The 15,570-nt window shown below is 40.4% G+C and overlaps 1 protein-coding gene across 3 annotated transcripts in view; it reads right to left on the bottom strand.

The window, feature by feature from the left end:
• LRP5 (LDL receptor related protein 5) overlaps window positions 1-15,570 on the bottom strand; it is a 206,345-nt gene that overhangs the window by 111,948 nt on the left and 78,827 nt on the right. For all 3 annotated transcript variants that reach the window (XM_065402655.1, XM_065402657.1, XM_065402656.1), the window contains exons 5-6: window positions 10,928-11,324; window positions 10,231-10,402 (exon numbers count right to left, since the gene is read on the bottom strand). In XM_065402655.1, coding sequence (XP_065258727.1) covers window positions 10,231-10,402; window positions 10,928-11,324 — 569 coding nt within the window. The remainder of the gene's footprint in view (window positions 1-10,230; window positions 10,403-10,927; window positions 11,325-15,570) is intronic.

The raw sequence follows: 15,570 nt of genomic DNA on the forward strand, positions 1-15,570 counted from the left end.
CAAGTCTTGCCAAATGGTTTATTCAGGATATAAACTGCTTGTGAAGTGACTGGGCCCTTTGTATTACAGCTGAATACTGCAGATGGGAAGATTTCTGCCAGGAAAGAGTAACTGCTGTTTTCACCACATGGAGTTTTATACACACAAATAAGAACATATTCTCTTGGTTTACAACACTGTTTGGTATCTTCTGTATAGCTTGGCTTTTTTTTTTTTAAGTTGTTTTGTTAACCACAACACCCAAAAGCAATAGCAAACCTGTTGGTAAAAATTTTAAAATGTGTGTGTGTGTGTTGGGGGGGGAGGGGGGACCAAACAAAAAAAACCACAGTACATTACGAATCTAAAGCCTAACAAAACAGGACAGATGTTTCTACATGTCAAATTTCCAAGCTGCATGAAGATTAGTCACTGTTTAAGAACTTTGTGTATCATAAGGCCTTCCTAGGGAGCATACGATAAGCCCTTGCAAAACTAAGATACTGTACATCAGCAAAGTATACTGAAGGCAGAAATACCCATGTTCACTTTTCTTCTTAAAACTAAAAAGCATCTGCATATGTAACAAATTTAAAGCTTCACTTATCTCTTATCTACAGTACTTTTATAAATGGCTACAGACAGAGCTGTGCATGTTTTCAACACAGGACATGACACTGCAAACAACTCTTACTCCCCGGCATAGTACTTACAACTGAGCTCTTCTATGGACTTCAACAGCTTTATTCTCAGTAGTGATCACTACACTGTATAATAAGTGTTTGCAGGATCATGCCCACAGTTGGAACAGCTGATAGTTTAGTTTTAGTCAGGTTTTGTTTCTACACAGCAAGACTAGTGTATCTGGGTACATGTGTATATGGATGTATGGAAGAAAAGAAATATTTGAGACATTCACTGTTCCTAAAGCTTAAAAAAGCAGCTGAAAAGAGGAAAGGTATTCTGAAAAATATACCACTGCTTTAGAAGTCTGGGACACTGGTGTCCAAATAGGTGACTACTGGGTGATGGACTGCAAACATCTAACAAAATCTAATTAGCCTCAAAGGAGGAGTGGCAAAGGGAAGTCATGGCTTAGCAGCCTACTACTCAGATTTAAAGTACCAGGTGTGATGTTCTGTACCTTGGGGGAACACCTAGCACCCTCACGTTCATCCTTATAATATGATTGTATGGTATCCAATGCAAAGTTTGTCATGTTGGGTGTCTTCGGAAGGCTCATGATGCACTGAGCATTGTTGTTATGGTAATGTTATAGTAATGTTATAGGTTGTAATTTCATGAATATAGTTATAAGGCTGAAAAGCAAGCCCAGGCAAAAACTCTCTAAGAGCAGAGGGGCAGTTCACACCTCATCAGGGCATGTATGGGACAAACCCAGCCCAGACTCACAGGAACAAAGGACACTGGCCTAGGCAAAAACAAAGGATCTGTTGGACTCTCGAGTGAGTCACCCCCCTTCCTTTGGTCAGTTTGGGACTGCGATGAGGTAATGCTCACCTGACTCTGAAAGGGCGGTGGGGGGCAAAGCCAAGAGAGAAGAAAGGACATGAGAGACATTTGTCATGCTCTTCCTCTCTCTTCCACCTCCATCTACAGACATCACCACCAAGCAACTGAAGCGCTGATCAAAGGGAAGAGCCTTGCTGAAGGGCAACCAGCCAGCCTGTGGTGAGAAGCATCTAAATGTGTAAGGACATTGAAAGTGTTAAGATCAGCTTAGAGTAAGTTTTGCTTTTATTTCAGTTAACCAAATCTGACTTGTTATGCTTGACTTATAATCACTTAAAAATCTATCTTTGTAATTAATAAATCTGTTTGTTTATTCTATCTGAAGTAGTGCGTTTGGTTTGAAGCATGTCAGAGACTCCCTTTGGAATAACAATCCTGGCACATATCAATTTCTTTGTTAAATTGACGAACTCATATAAGCTTGCAGCGTCCAGCGGGCATAACTGGACATTGCAAGACGGAGGTTCCTAGGGTTGTGTCTGGGACCGGAGATATTGGCTAGTGTCATTCAGTTGCACAATCCAAGGAGCAGTTTATATGCCAGAGGCTGTGCATTGGTCAACCATGTAAGTTACCCATTCTAGGCAAAAAACACATGCACAAGAGAATGAATTCATGTTAAAAAAAAAAGAGGAACAACATTACTGGTAAATTATTAAAATACAATTGAGAATCCTGCTATCTATATCCTATAGTCTGACTTCACATACATAGAGTGGATAATAGAGGATCCCACAAGGTAAAAACGGTCATATGTAAGATATGGGAGATAACTGTTCCACTCTACTCAGCACTGGTGAGGCCTCAGTTGGTATAGTGTGTCCAATTCTGGGCAACACCCTTTAGGAGAGATGTGCATAAACTGGAGAGAGTCCAGAGGAGAGCAACAAACATGATAAAAGGTTTAGAAAACCTGACCTGTGAGGAAAGGTTACAAAACACTGGGCATGTTTAGTCTTGAGAAAAGAAGACTAAGGGGAGGTGGATAACAGTCTTCAAGTAGGTTAAGGGCTGTTATAAAGAGGACAGTGATCAATTGTTCTCCATGTTCACTGAAGGTAGGTCAAGTAGTAATGGGCTTAATCTGCAGCAAGGGAGATTTAGGTTAGATATTAGGAAAAACTTTTTAACTATAAGGATAGTTAAGCTCTGGAATAGGCTTCCAAGAGAGGTTGTGGGATCCCCATCATTGGAGGTTTTAAAGAACAGGTTGGATAAACACCAGTAAGGGATGGTCTAGATATACTTGGTCCTGTCTAAGCAGAAGGGGCTGTACTTCCTGACACCTCAAGATCCCTACCAACCCAACATTTCTATGATTCTACGATAAATTTGGGGTATGGCAGGAATGTCTTACAAAAAGGAAAGGTTTCAAAGAACTAAAGGCTGTAAAAAGAAAACAAATAACGACTTATGATACAAATACCTAGAGCTAAACAAATAATTCAGAACGAATACTTTATCAGACAAATGTAACTTCTCTCCGGTTAACAAAATATTCCTCTAATTTATTAATTATTTGACCTTTTTTGGGGGGGAAAATGTAAATAGTAATTATTAGGGCTGTCGATTAATCACAATTAACTTATGCGATTAAATCAAAAAAATTAATCGCAATTAATCGCAGTTTTAATTGTACTGTTAAATAACAGAAATCCAAAATATTTAATAAATTTCAATTGGTAGTTTTTCTACATTTTCAAATATACTGATTTCAGTTACAACACAGAATACAAAGTGTACAGTGCTCAATTTATATTATTTTTATTACAAATATTTGCACTGTAAAAATGAAGAAATCGTATTTTTCAATTCACCTAATAGAAGTACCGTAGTGCAATCTCTTTATTGTGAAAGCGCAATTTACAAATTTAGATTTTTTTAAATTACATAACTGCACTCAAAAACAAAAGAATGTAAAACTTTAGCGCCTACAAGTCCACTTAGTCCTACTTCTTGTGCAGCCAACCGCTAAGAGAAACAAGTCTGTTTACATTTATGAGAGATAATGCTGCCCACTTCTTATTTACAATGTCACCTGAAAATGAGAATAGGCATTCACATGGGACTTTTGTAGCCGGCACTGCAAGGTATCTACGTGCCAGATATGCTAAGCGTTCGTACACCCCTTCACGCTTCGGCCACCATTCCAGAGGACATGCTTCCATGCTGATGATGCTCATTAAAAAAATAATGCGTTAATTAAATTTGTGACTGAACTCCTTGTGGAAGAATTGTACGTCTCCTGCTCTGTTTTATACCCACATTCTGCCATACATTTCATGTTATAGCAGTCTGGGATGATGACCCAGGATGTTGTTCGTTTTAAGAACACTTTCATTGCAGATTTGACAAAATGCAAAGAAGGTACCAATGTGAGATTTCTAAAGATAGCTACAGCACTCAACCCAAGATTTAAGAATCTGAAGTGCCTTCCAAAATCTGAGAGGGATGGGATGTGGAACATGCTTTCAGAAGTCTTAAAAGAGCAACACACCAATGTGGAAACTACAGAACCCGAACCATCAAAAAAGAAAATCAACCTTCTGCTGGTGACATCTGACTCAGATGATGAAAATGAACATGCGTTGGTCTGCACTGCTTTGAATCATTATCGAGCAGAACCCATCATCAGCATGGACGCATGTCCTCTGGAATGGTGGTTGAAGCATGAAGGGACATATGAATCATTACCGCATCTGGCATGTAAATATCTTGCAATGCCAGCTACAACAGTGCCATGAGAACACCTGTTCTCACTTTCAGGTGAGATTGTGAACAAGAAGCGGGCAGCATTATCTCCTGCAAAGTAAACAGACTTGTTTGTCTGAGCGATTGGCTGAACAAGAAATAGGACTGAGTGGACTCATAGGCTCTAAAGTTTTACATTGTTTTATTTTTGAATGCAGTTTTTTTTTTGTACATAACTCTACATTTGTAAGTTCAACTTTCATGATAAAGAGATTGCACTACAGTACTTGCATTAAGTGAATTGAAAAATACAATTTCTTTTATTTGTACAGTGCAAATATTTATAATAAAAATAAATATAAAGTGAGCACTGTACACTTTGTATTCTGTGTTGTAATTGAAATCAATATATTTGAAAATGTATATGTACATTTATGTAAATATATTTGGAAAACATCCAAAAATATTTACATAAATGGTATTCTATTATTTTTAACAGCACGATTTATTCTATTATTTTTAACAGCACGTGTTTAACAGCACGATTAATCGTGTGATTAATTTTTTTACTCACTTGACAGCCCTGGTAATTATGGATTGAATAGGCTTTCCACGACAGGTTGATATCCGAGCTGTTTGGTTAAATGTGATTAACAAGTCACATCGCACTGTTTCTGTTCCAAGCGGATTTGAAGCAGCAAGCATTTCTGGTGCAAATGCTCCAAAATGCAAATTTTAAATTAGTTTCCTGCCAGCACTCATGGCCATGACTTTGAAAGTCACCTTCCACAAACATGCATGCACACCACTCTATAGCTCACATGTTCATAGAACGTAGAATGCCAAATGAGAAAGGGCTGTGAGCGTGGCCAGTACAAAAATCATTTTAAAATCTGAGTGAACATTCATGGAACTTTTTCCCACCCAGATCTACAGTCACTTGAACTAGTTCCATAAAGACCTGGGGAGGAATCTGTTCATGGTATGTAGCAAAGGTGAACTATAGGTGCAAAGACAGAGAATGGATGAAGAGGAATTTAAATTACAGATCAGAGAGGGTGGTGGTTTTTTTTTTTTCATTCAGAGTTATCATTAACATGTGGAATATGATACCTAGCAACACTGAGATGGGGTGCACTCTGTTTACACATTTAGGTCTGGGTTGGAAAGAGATCTAATTATACGTACATCTGCATATTTCATTGCCTTGCAAAAAGCAGCTATCCTTGCATGGGATGATTAGGTGAACCACTTGTGCCCTACATTCAAATTTTACTTCGTTTCCTTCTATAATATTAGTAGAACAAAAAATCAAGGAAAAAAACCCTTATATTTTATACTGGCTTCTCTGTTTTTCTAAAGTATTAACAGTGGGGCAACCAATACACTCCAATGCACTGAAACAGTTGATTTTAAATCCAGCATTTTCATTTTAAGTAGGTTCCACAACTATGTTCCATCCATAAAGGTGGAAACTGGAATGTTAATTTCTTCAGGAGCTGAAAGTTAAGGGGGGGGAAGGATTGTTCCACTATAAGAATCCCATTATTTAGCCACTGCTGAGTATTAAAATTCAATTTTAATAGAGCTAGGGGACAACTTTGGTTCCAATTTTTCTGAGCACAATAACCCTAGACATTACACCTACCACAGAGTGCCTCAGACTGTGTACATCCAAGAATGCTGCATGTATTACTTCATTGCATGACCTGAAGGCCTAATGGACATCACAGACCCTGGCAACTATCCAGTTTTTATATTGCTTTTCCTGGGCTTCTGTACAGAAATTTGAGACGGCTACAACAAGCACCCAGTCAATGACTTCTTTCAGAGAGAACTAAGTCAAATTTTAAGAAAGAAAACATTTAAACTGATTTTTGGAAAATGTAGACAATTTTCTCTCCAACAGTGTGGTCTGAGTTCGTTTCCTGTGTGACATTCTGTTTTGTAATTCTGTTTATCAGTTAATTAAAATTCATTACGTTTTCCCCCTCCCCAACCTAAAGATCTTACTTTGAAGCCATTTTGAATTCCCTGGAGAATTCCTTTTTGAGTCAAAGATAATATTAATTAATAATAATAATAATGCCTTTAATTTTCAAACTATTTTCCTAACATTCTTTTGGAAGTAAGCACGTACTTTGTACTGAAGACCCCAAATGATTAGCTGGTGGAACTCACTGGCACAAGATGCCATTGAGGCGAAGAGCATAACAAGACTCAAAAAGGACATTGATATGGCTAGCAAGAATAGCCAGACTTATAAGGATTTTTTAAAAACAAGAATTTTGGAAGGAATATAAATTACCATATTTCAGACCATAAACCAATCTTTAATTATTGGGGATTTGGAAGAAATTTTCCCTGGGGCAAGTTATTCCATAGTCGCTACTATATGGTTTCTTGTATTTTCTTCGAAAGCAGCTGGCACCAGCCACTGTTGGAGTCAACATACTGGAAAAGATGGATCATGGGAAGCTGGGAATGGGCAATGGGATGGGTCACTTGATGATTACCTGGTCTGTTCATTCCCTCTGGGGCACCTGGCATTGGCCACTGTCGGAAGACAGGATACTGGGCTAGATCAGGAGTCTCAAACACGTGGCCCGCGGGGTTATTTCCTGCGGCCTGCCAAGCTCCCTGCGCCCCCCCCCCCGGAGTTATTTCCTGCGGCTGCCACGCTCCCCTCCCCCCGCTCCCCTTCTCCCCAGCACGCCGCATCCCCGCTCCTCTGCCTACCTCCAGGCGCTTCCCACCTCCAAACAGCTGTTTGGCAGTGCTTAGAGCTTTCCAGGAGGGAGGAGGGAGGAGTGGGGAGCCACGCGCTCAGTGGAGGTGGTGAAGAAGAGGCAGGGCAGGGGCAGGGATTTGGGGAAGGGGTTGGAAGAGGTGGGGCAGGGGTGGGGCCTCATGGAAGGGGTGGAGTGAGGGTGGGGCGGGAGGGGGGGGGGGCTGGCTTTTGTATCTTTATATGAAAAGGTGTCTGTGATGCGGCCCTTGGGCCAATGTACTAGTCCTCATGTGGCCCTCGTGGTGATTCGAGTTTGAGATCCCTGGGCTAGTGTCATTCGGTTGCACAATCCAAGGAGCAGCTTATATGCCAGAAGCTGTGCATTGGTCAACCATGTAAGATACCCATTCTAGGCAAAAAACACACGCACAAGAGAATGAATTCATGTTTAAAAAAAAAATCTGATGTATTTATAGAGAGCAATCATATCTCCCCGTAGCCTTCATTTGTTAGGCTAAAAAAGTCAAGCTCCTTAAGTATCCTCTCATAAGGTAGGTTTTCCATTTCTCTAATCATTCTAGTAGCCCTTCTCTGCACCTGTTCCAGTCTGAATTAATCTTTATTAAACATGGGAGACCAGAACTGTACACAGTATTCCAGATGAGGTCTCATCAGTGTATTGTATAATGACAATACCACTTTCTTATCTCTACTGGAAATACTTTGCCTGATGCGCCTTAGAATTACATTAGCTTTTTTCACAGCCACATCACATTGGTGGCTCATAGTCATGTTGTGATCAACCTTTACACACAGGTCTTTCTCCTCCTCTGTCACTTCCAACTGACACGTCCCCACGTTATAGCAAAAGCTGTTATTGTTAGTCCCTAAAATCATGACCTTGCACTTAGCACTATTAAATTTCATCCTATATCTATTACTCCAGTTTTCAAGGTTGCCCAAATCTTCTTGTAGGATATTCTGGTCCTCTTCTGTACTGGTAATACCTCCCAACTTTGTGACATCCACAAATTTTATTAGCACAGTCACTTTTTGTGCCAGGGTCATTAATGAAAACGTTAAATAAGATCGGTCCCAAAACTGATCCTTGAGGAACTCCACTAATAACCTCCCTCCAGCTTCACAGTTCATCTTTCAGCATGATCTACTGTAGTCTCCCCTTTAACCATTTCCTTACTCACCTTTCAATTCTCATATTAATCTCCCATCTTCTCCAATGGGGAACTGTATCAAATGCCTTACTGAAATCCACATAAATTACATTTACTGTATTTCCTTTGTCTAGAAAATCAGTTATCTTCTCAAAGAGATCAGGATGGTCTGGCACGATCTACCTTTTGTAAATCTATGTTGTATTTTATCACAATTACACTTTACCATTATGTCCTTAACTACACTCTCTCTCAAAATTTGTTCTAAAACCTTGCATACACTTGAGGTCAAACTAATGGGCCTGTAGTTTTCTGGATCACTTCCCTCCCCCCTTTCTTAAATAGAGGTAATATATTTGTAGTTCTTCAGTCATAGGGTACTATTCCCAAGCTTACAGATTCATTAACAATCCTTACTACTGGGCTTTCAATTTCATGTGCCAGTTCTTTTAATATTCTTGGATGGAGATGATCTGGGACCCCAATTTGGTCCCGTTAAACTTTTTTGAGTTTTACTTCCACCTTAGATGTGATAATTTGTACTTCTATATTCTTATTCCCATCACCCACCCTGCCACTACCTTCAACCTCCTCATTACCTTTACGAAAAACATAAGTATATTTTTAGGGGTTAGGCCAGACCTAGATTATCTTTAATCTCCACCCCATCGTCAGTTCTTAGCAGTCCCACTTCTTTCCTCATTTTCTTTTTATTTACATGACTAAGGAAGCTTTTACTATTGGTTTTAATTTCCTTTGCAAGGTCCAGCTTTACTTGGCTTTTGTCAGTTTTCACTTGTCCCCTACATTTTCTGACTTCCAAGAGGTAGCTTTCCTTGCTGCTTCATTCCTTGTAAACTTTCTACTTTTTCTTAATACCTGTTTGACAAGCTTGTTCATCCAGTTTGGTTTGCAACCCTTCCCTACAAATTTTCCCCCTTCCTTGGGATGCTGGCTTCAGGCAGTTTTTGCAACGTTGACAAAGTAATTCCAGGCATCCTCCACACTGAAATCCTTGAGTTCTTCAACTGCAGAAAATGTGTCTTGTCTATCCTGTCTCAATCCTGTCTATCTGCAAGCCAAAGCCAATCAACCATGCCTCCTTAGAATCCTGCTTTTACCAATTCTCAAATGTTAAGCAATGATTCTCTGTCTGAAATGATCACTTGTAGGAGTGCTCAGTGGCCTCCTTCCTGGATGCTTTTCCTTACAACTGAATATATACATTACTACACCTTGTACAGAGGTCTCCAAGCTGGCCAAACATAAGCCTTTTCCCACTGTATTTAACAGAGTGGGCTGAATGTATTGCATTATTTTTTAATAATGTTGCTTCTTGGAAAAATAATCACACAATAGTTTATCAGTTTCACGTGTTTTCACTATTAAGGAGTTTGTCAAAAATAAACTGCATAATTATTTATATTTCAGCGAGGAAGATTTTCCCTTGCTTTCAATCCCTCCCCACTTGCTGAACTGCTATGGTCTCTGCATGGACTTCTATGTAGCCAGTCAGAAGAATGGATTTTCAAATATCATGGTACATTAGAAACAATCCCTTCTCTGTCTAACACTTTCAAGTTGGATCAAGTAAAATACACCTGGATACACAGCACAGTCATAGGTGCTGTGAAATATGGCCCATCAAGGCCTTCCATCCACCCTGTGCCACACAAGTGTTCAGTTAGGCACTCTGCATCTAGCACTTCAAACGCAACTATTCCAACAACCAATGCCAACTCAAAAATGGTTTTTATACTCAAGCATGCTTCTCTGTTTGCAAGATTCTCAGGCACACCCTCTGACTTTAAAAGCAATGAATTATGCTTATTAACTGTGTGCACTAGTAGTAAATTCCAGTTCCTTTTCCCTTGCTTACATGATGACACAGCACTGTGATGGTGTTTGGTACCGGGGTACATTGCCAGTTCAGAACACAGTTCTCAAAAACAAATATGCAGTTCCTTTTTTAAGGAAAAAATAAAGTGTCAAGCTCTGTCACAGATATGTTTCCATATCGATGGGAAAACGGACCCCCTCCAAAGTCCAAGTCTTAAACTTGCATGGAAAAGTTAGTTCTTACCTTAGTTGTCTGGAAATACACAAGTTATGTTTATTACTTACTTCAATTTTGTCTGTCTTTGCATCTCCCCAGTAGAGTTTGTCTTCTTCAAGATCCAGTGCCAAGCCATTAGGCCAACCTAGAGAACTGTTCACTAGGACCCTCCTCTCTGAGCCATCCAGATAAGCACATTCGATCTTTGGATTTTCACCCCAGTCCGTCCAATACATGTAGCTGTAGGAAAAAAGCTTTAAATGCATATTGCATATGATTACAGTATGCCTCTGCTATTAAGATTGGGGATTTGTTCCAGCTGGTGAGAACACTCTTCCCTATTAGTCTCAGGAGTAGTAATCAGACTAATTAACTCCCCTCAAAGTCAGGTAGTGACATTGACCTAAGGTCTGAGCATTAAAAAAACAGGTTCCTCACAATGGGCAGTGGTACCCTTCTTTAGTACGGTCTATAAAACAAGGGGATAAAGGAAAGACTGACACAGTTCAACCAAACAGGCTATGCAAAGTTCTGTGATACAGAAGCTTGTGATGGCTGGTGGTTATGTAAGTGCACATCAAAGGACAGGGAGAAAGGCAATGATTTTGACAGGAGACAAGGAGCACTAGCACATATGCTCTTTGGCTAATATGTCCAACATCTAATAATCTGCTATTTGTTATAGTCTCAGAGAACTGAAGATGGGGTTAACAAGCTCTTAGAAAAATCCACCACAGGAGGGGAGGGACAAAAAACAAAACTCACCCCATCACAGGATTTAGCACTATTGCTCTAGGTTCATCTAGATTTTCCGATATAAGGATCTTTCTGGATGTCCCATTCAACCGCGTTACTTCAATGCGATCTGTTCCTGTGTCAGTCCAGTACAGGTTCCTTGCCACCCAATCCACTGCTATGCCATCAGGATGATTAATTTCTGTGGTCACTAGGGTCTGTGCTCCAGAACCATCAAGGTAAGCCCGACGAATAGCCCGGACATCATCGTCAGTCCAGTATATGTAGCCCTCAACAGGATCATAGTCTATTGCAATCGCATGCCTGATATTGTCTATCTGCAGAATAATGTCAGTGAAGTCTGGCATGTCCAAGGAGATTCTTCGCAAATCTGTCCTTCTAGCGAGCAGCAAGACTTCCTCCGCACCTGGGAAAGAGCATTAACACTGTAATTTTGCAACTATAGAGTACTCCTTCATCTGGCAGAAGCATATTTAAACCATAATGTAGCAGTTTGATGACAGAGAAGAAATGCCGCACAGAAAACAAAGGAGTACTGGCATTAAAACAATGTGAGGTGTACCTCACTTCAGGGGTGCCCAAATATTGGGCAGGTAAGGGGCCACACATTAGTAACTTGCCAGTACCCCTAAGAACTACACCTAATTTGCCTCAGGTTTAAGACAAAGATACAACCCCACATGCCACAGGCTATAGTTCCATTGAGCACCACATGCTGCACTTGAGAACTCGGTGGGACACGGTTCAGGGACCCATGCTGAATGGGTGGATAGAGCTAGGAGTGGTATTTCATTGAGGCTGCTACTACCATCCCCTCCAAACCAAGCTGCACTTCTGAACCGATGCTCCATGGAGCCATCCTTGGAAGTCTGCCTCTTACATCAAATCCTATTTTCCTAAGTGTAACAGACTGACAATTTCCTGAATTAACTTTATTGAATTAGGTTAATACCTTTGGGGTCCATTGTATTAAAAATACAATGGTGTATGTGGAATATGTGAAATTGTATGCATTTCCATGGGAAGGATAAATAGGAGAAGAGCAGGGGGTGATTAGGCCAATTCACTCAGGTTGTAACATCTTCAGAGAAACCACCCCCTTGGAAAGTTATGCATATACTAGTTTTTGGATAAATAAAGGGTTTTTGGATAAATAGTCTGGTTTTAAACTGGTTCAGGGCCTTCTTCCTGGTCCAGCAAATGGACAGGACCCCTGGTTCACAGAGAACGCTAATCCTTAGAGTAGGGTTGAAAGGACTGGGCCTGCCAGAATCCATTTTAGGGTCCGAGCCTAAGTCAAGGTGGGTACGCAGGGTTCGTGCCCTATTTCTTTGCAGTGTAGACCCAGCTCCACTGGAATCATGCTCTGGGAGTCTGCCAAAAGTATCTCACAGTTCCACAGGCCAACTTTCTTTGTCCTCTGGACAGTCAAGTTTTCCCACACTGCAACGTGAATAAAGGGCTAGAGCAGTCAGATTTTGGGAAGATGCTAGGAAGTCTGGGATATGGGTGGTTGGACTCAGGTCCGCATAATGGAGTGTAGAGACTGGAGCCCCAGGTTGGGACCCAGGGTTCAACAATTCCTAATGGGATTCCAAAGGAGTGTAGACATTCAAGCCCCAGGTTAACAAACCCGGGGTGTGTTACTAACCCTGGGCTTACATTGCAGTGTAGACATACTGTAAGGGGAAATATAGGTGCATTTGCCCTGAACTGTGAGACTAAGTACCAAAATAAATATGAATTTGGGTTTTTCAGACCAGCAAAATGAAATGGGTATCACCTGGAAATCACTCTATTCATTGTCAGGGAAGGAAAAGCACAAGGGGTGGAAAATTTATATATTAAACCAGGTTAATAATGAAAGAATATTATTTCCTTTGCTAAAACACAATGAAAAAAAATCAGGAATATGTCTAGACATTTTATCATATTACACAAAATTCCCAACTGAGCCAGCCTTGTCCTATAGCTGAATGAGTGCATTACACACAGTTTTCACACACGCTACATACCACACAGGAAATGATAGAAGGAACATAAGTCTTGGGATTTCCTAATAAAAGTAAAGTACATTAATGTTTTTCTTTGCTTCAGACAGCCAAATGGGAGAGCAAGTCACAACTACTCCAAGTACATCCGACTTGCCTGAAGATGATATGAATCTGACTTTTTAGGCTGCAGGACTGTGTGCGCGCAGGGGCATGCGCAAAGTTTTATTGCTGGTGAAGAAGGAGCCAAAACAGCCACCCTGGAGACTGAACTTCTCAAGTTGTCCACAGAACAGGTTGGGAATGTATAGGAGCAGGGCAAACCTCCCCATGTGGCCCCAACAATTCATCTTGATCCAGAGGGACAACTTCGAGGTGAGAGAATGTCTAGTTGCTTCTAAATAACCAGTTCACTGCTTAGTTTTCTGCTGCAGATGCCAATTGTTGAGATGGTTTTCATGTCTTGACACCTGCCAAATTGGAACTGGTCTGCAACCATCAATTCCATTTCACACAGGCCACTGAAAGACCAATAGATAGTAACCTTCAATCACTACCAGGCGGTGTTGTACTTAAAGTGGCAATCCTAGAAGTGAATCCCCTGAGCCATCCCAGTCCCTCTTGGAAAACGGTACTTCAAATCCTATTCTATACAGGTTCTTATAACATGCTCATCACCATGGTACCTGAGTGCTAATCCTCACAGCTATTCTCTAAGACACAGTTTTACCCTGACATGTGAGGCCAGAACATAAGAAACATGCAATCATTCAAAGGGTATCTGTCACACGTCAAACCAAATGCACAGCCAACTCAGAGGTCTAGCTACACTGTCACTTGCTTTTGAGTTTGGTAATCACAATTTGGTACCTGAATGCCCTAGCAAATAAGGTATAAAAGCACTAAGGAGAAAATGCAGTCAAGACTGGGGGTGGATAAAGTGATTTGGGGGGCAGGGGAAGGAAGGAGATAGGGAATATCTCCTCTGACCTCTAAACAACCTCAGAGTTTCGCTGAGGCTCTGAAGGGAGGCCTGGGTTGAAAGAAGGCTTTTATGATTGCGAGCACAATGAAGTGGGGGGAAATAGTAAGCTCAACTGTGGAGAGCTTCTCCTTCCCATCCCAAGACAGACAGACAGACAGACAGACAGACATTTGCCATCAGATTTCCTGAAGACTGATTTTGTTGGCTCCAAAGGCAACCAAAGCAGAATACAAATATTTCATTGTAATACATGGTAGAATTCTAGCTTCTCAAGTTTTAAGCTTGTGGTAACTTATTAGGATACATTAAAAGGGGTCACTTTTTGGCCAGACCAGGGGAAGAGCAGTTCTAGGTGATGCGTCACCTTAAGAAACCACTTTTTTCCCCTGGACATGGCAAGGAGAAACAGGGTTTTTAAGTTTTCCTTCTCTAAAGAAACAATACGTTCTTGTGATGATTAAAAGGGACTGCTGGCGCTGGACACAGTATTCGTTCTTAAATACTTTACCAATCTCCTGGAAAGAGATACCCTTTGCTAAAATAAACACTGAAATATCCTAAAGGTTATTTGATATTATAAATCATGCTTAAAATGGTGGACCACTTGAAACATCAGCAGAGAAAATAAATCAGCAAACCTGTACAACTACAGACCAGCAGCGGATGGAAGTCAAAACTAACTAGTCAAATTAACAGTCTATACATCCTGTACAACTGTTCCTCTTAGCCAGTACTATATATAATGACAAGTTACCTTATAAACATTAACCCCGTATGAGGGCAATGAACATTCATAAAAGGTGCAGTTGTCAAGTTTTACATGGCAATCTTTATACTCAGAAATGCAAAGGCATCCAGATTTTAAGTGTTGTTTTAAAAATAAAAGCTTCTATTTTGATAATGGCATCACAAAAAAAAGTCCAAAGTTTGTGATTTTGTTCTCCAATGTCTCAAGGATTACCCAATAAACACCAGTCTCGGTGCTATGCTGACATCTCTGATGTTGGATTAGAAAATAGGTCAACAGTCTTGTTAATTTGAGAAATATGAAAGATTGCCATGTTAAACAGAAATGGAAAAACATCAAAATTATAAATGAGCCTTATTTACAATGGCAATGGAGAGCAATACTTAAGCGCTTCATGGTTTCTTTTCAAGTCCATATTTTTACATTTCCTGTAACATTTTTGGTTTTATTTTTGTTTATTATTTGTATTACAATAGCACCTACAGGTCCCAACTGAGATCAGGCCCCCGCTGTGCTAGGTTCTGTACAAACAGGTGGTAAAAGACAGTCCTCTGCCTCAAAGAGCTTACAATCTAAATGGATGAGACAAAGGTGGGAGGGGAAAGAGAAACACACAAAGATGAAACAATTGTCCCAAGATATCTCAGTCTGACAACGGCAGAGTAGGCTATAGAACTCAGGTCTCCCAAGTCCCATACAAAAATTTCCCCCCTCCTGTTTCCCTTACTATCCATATTCCCTACAGGTGCTATTTTCGAAATGGAGCCCCCAATCAGTGAAAAATTAAAAACAAGACAGAGAACGGCCCTAAGGCCCACTGTAAAGAAAGTTTGTACCCTGATAGCCAACAAATAAAAGGGTATTAGCACAAAAGACAACACCCTGTGACACAGGGCAGCAAGCTGTAATAGTGGAAAGCAGAGTGCAT

This window comes from Emys orbicularis, chromosome 4, assembly GCF_028017835.1.
Source record: "Emys orbicularis isolate rEmyOrb1 chromosome 4, rEmyOrb1.hap1, whole genome shotgun sequence".
In the NCBI taxonomy this organism is placed as follows: domain Eukaryota; kingdom Metazoa; phylum Chordata; order Testudines; family Emydidae; genus Emys; species Emys orbicularis.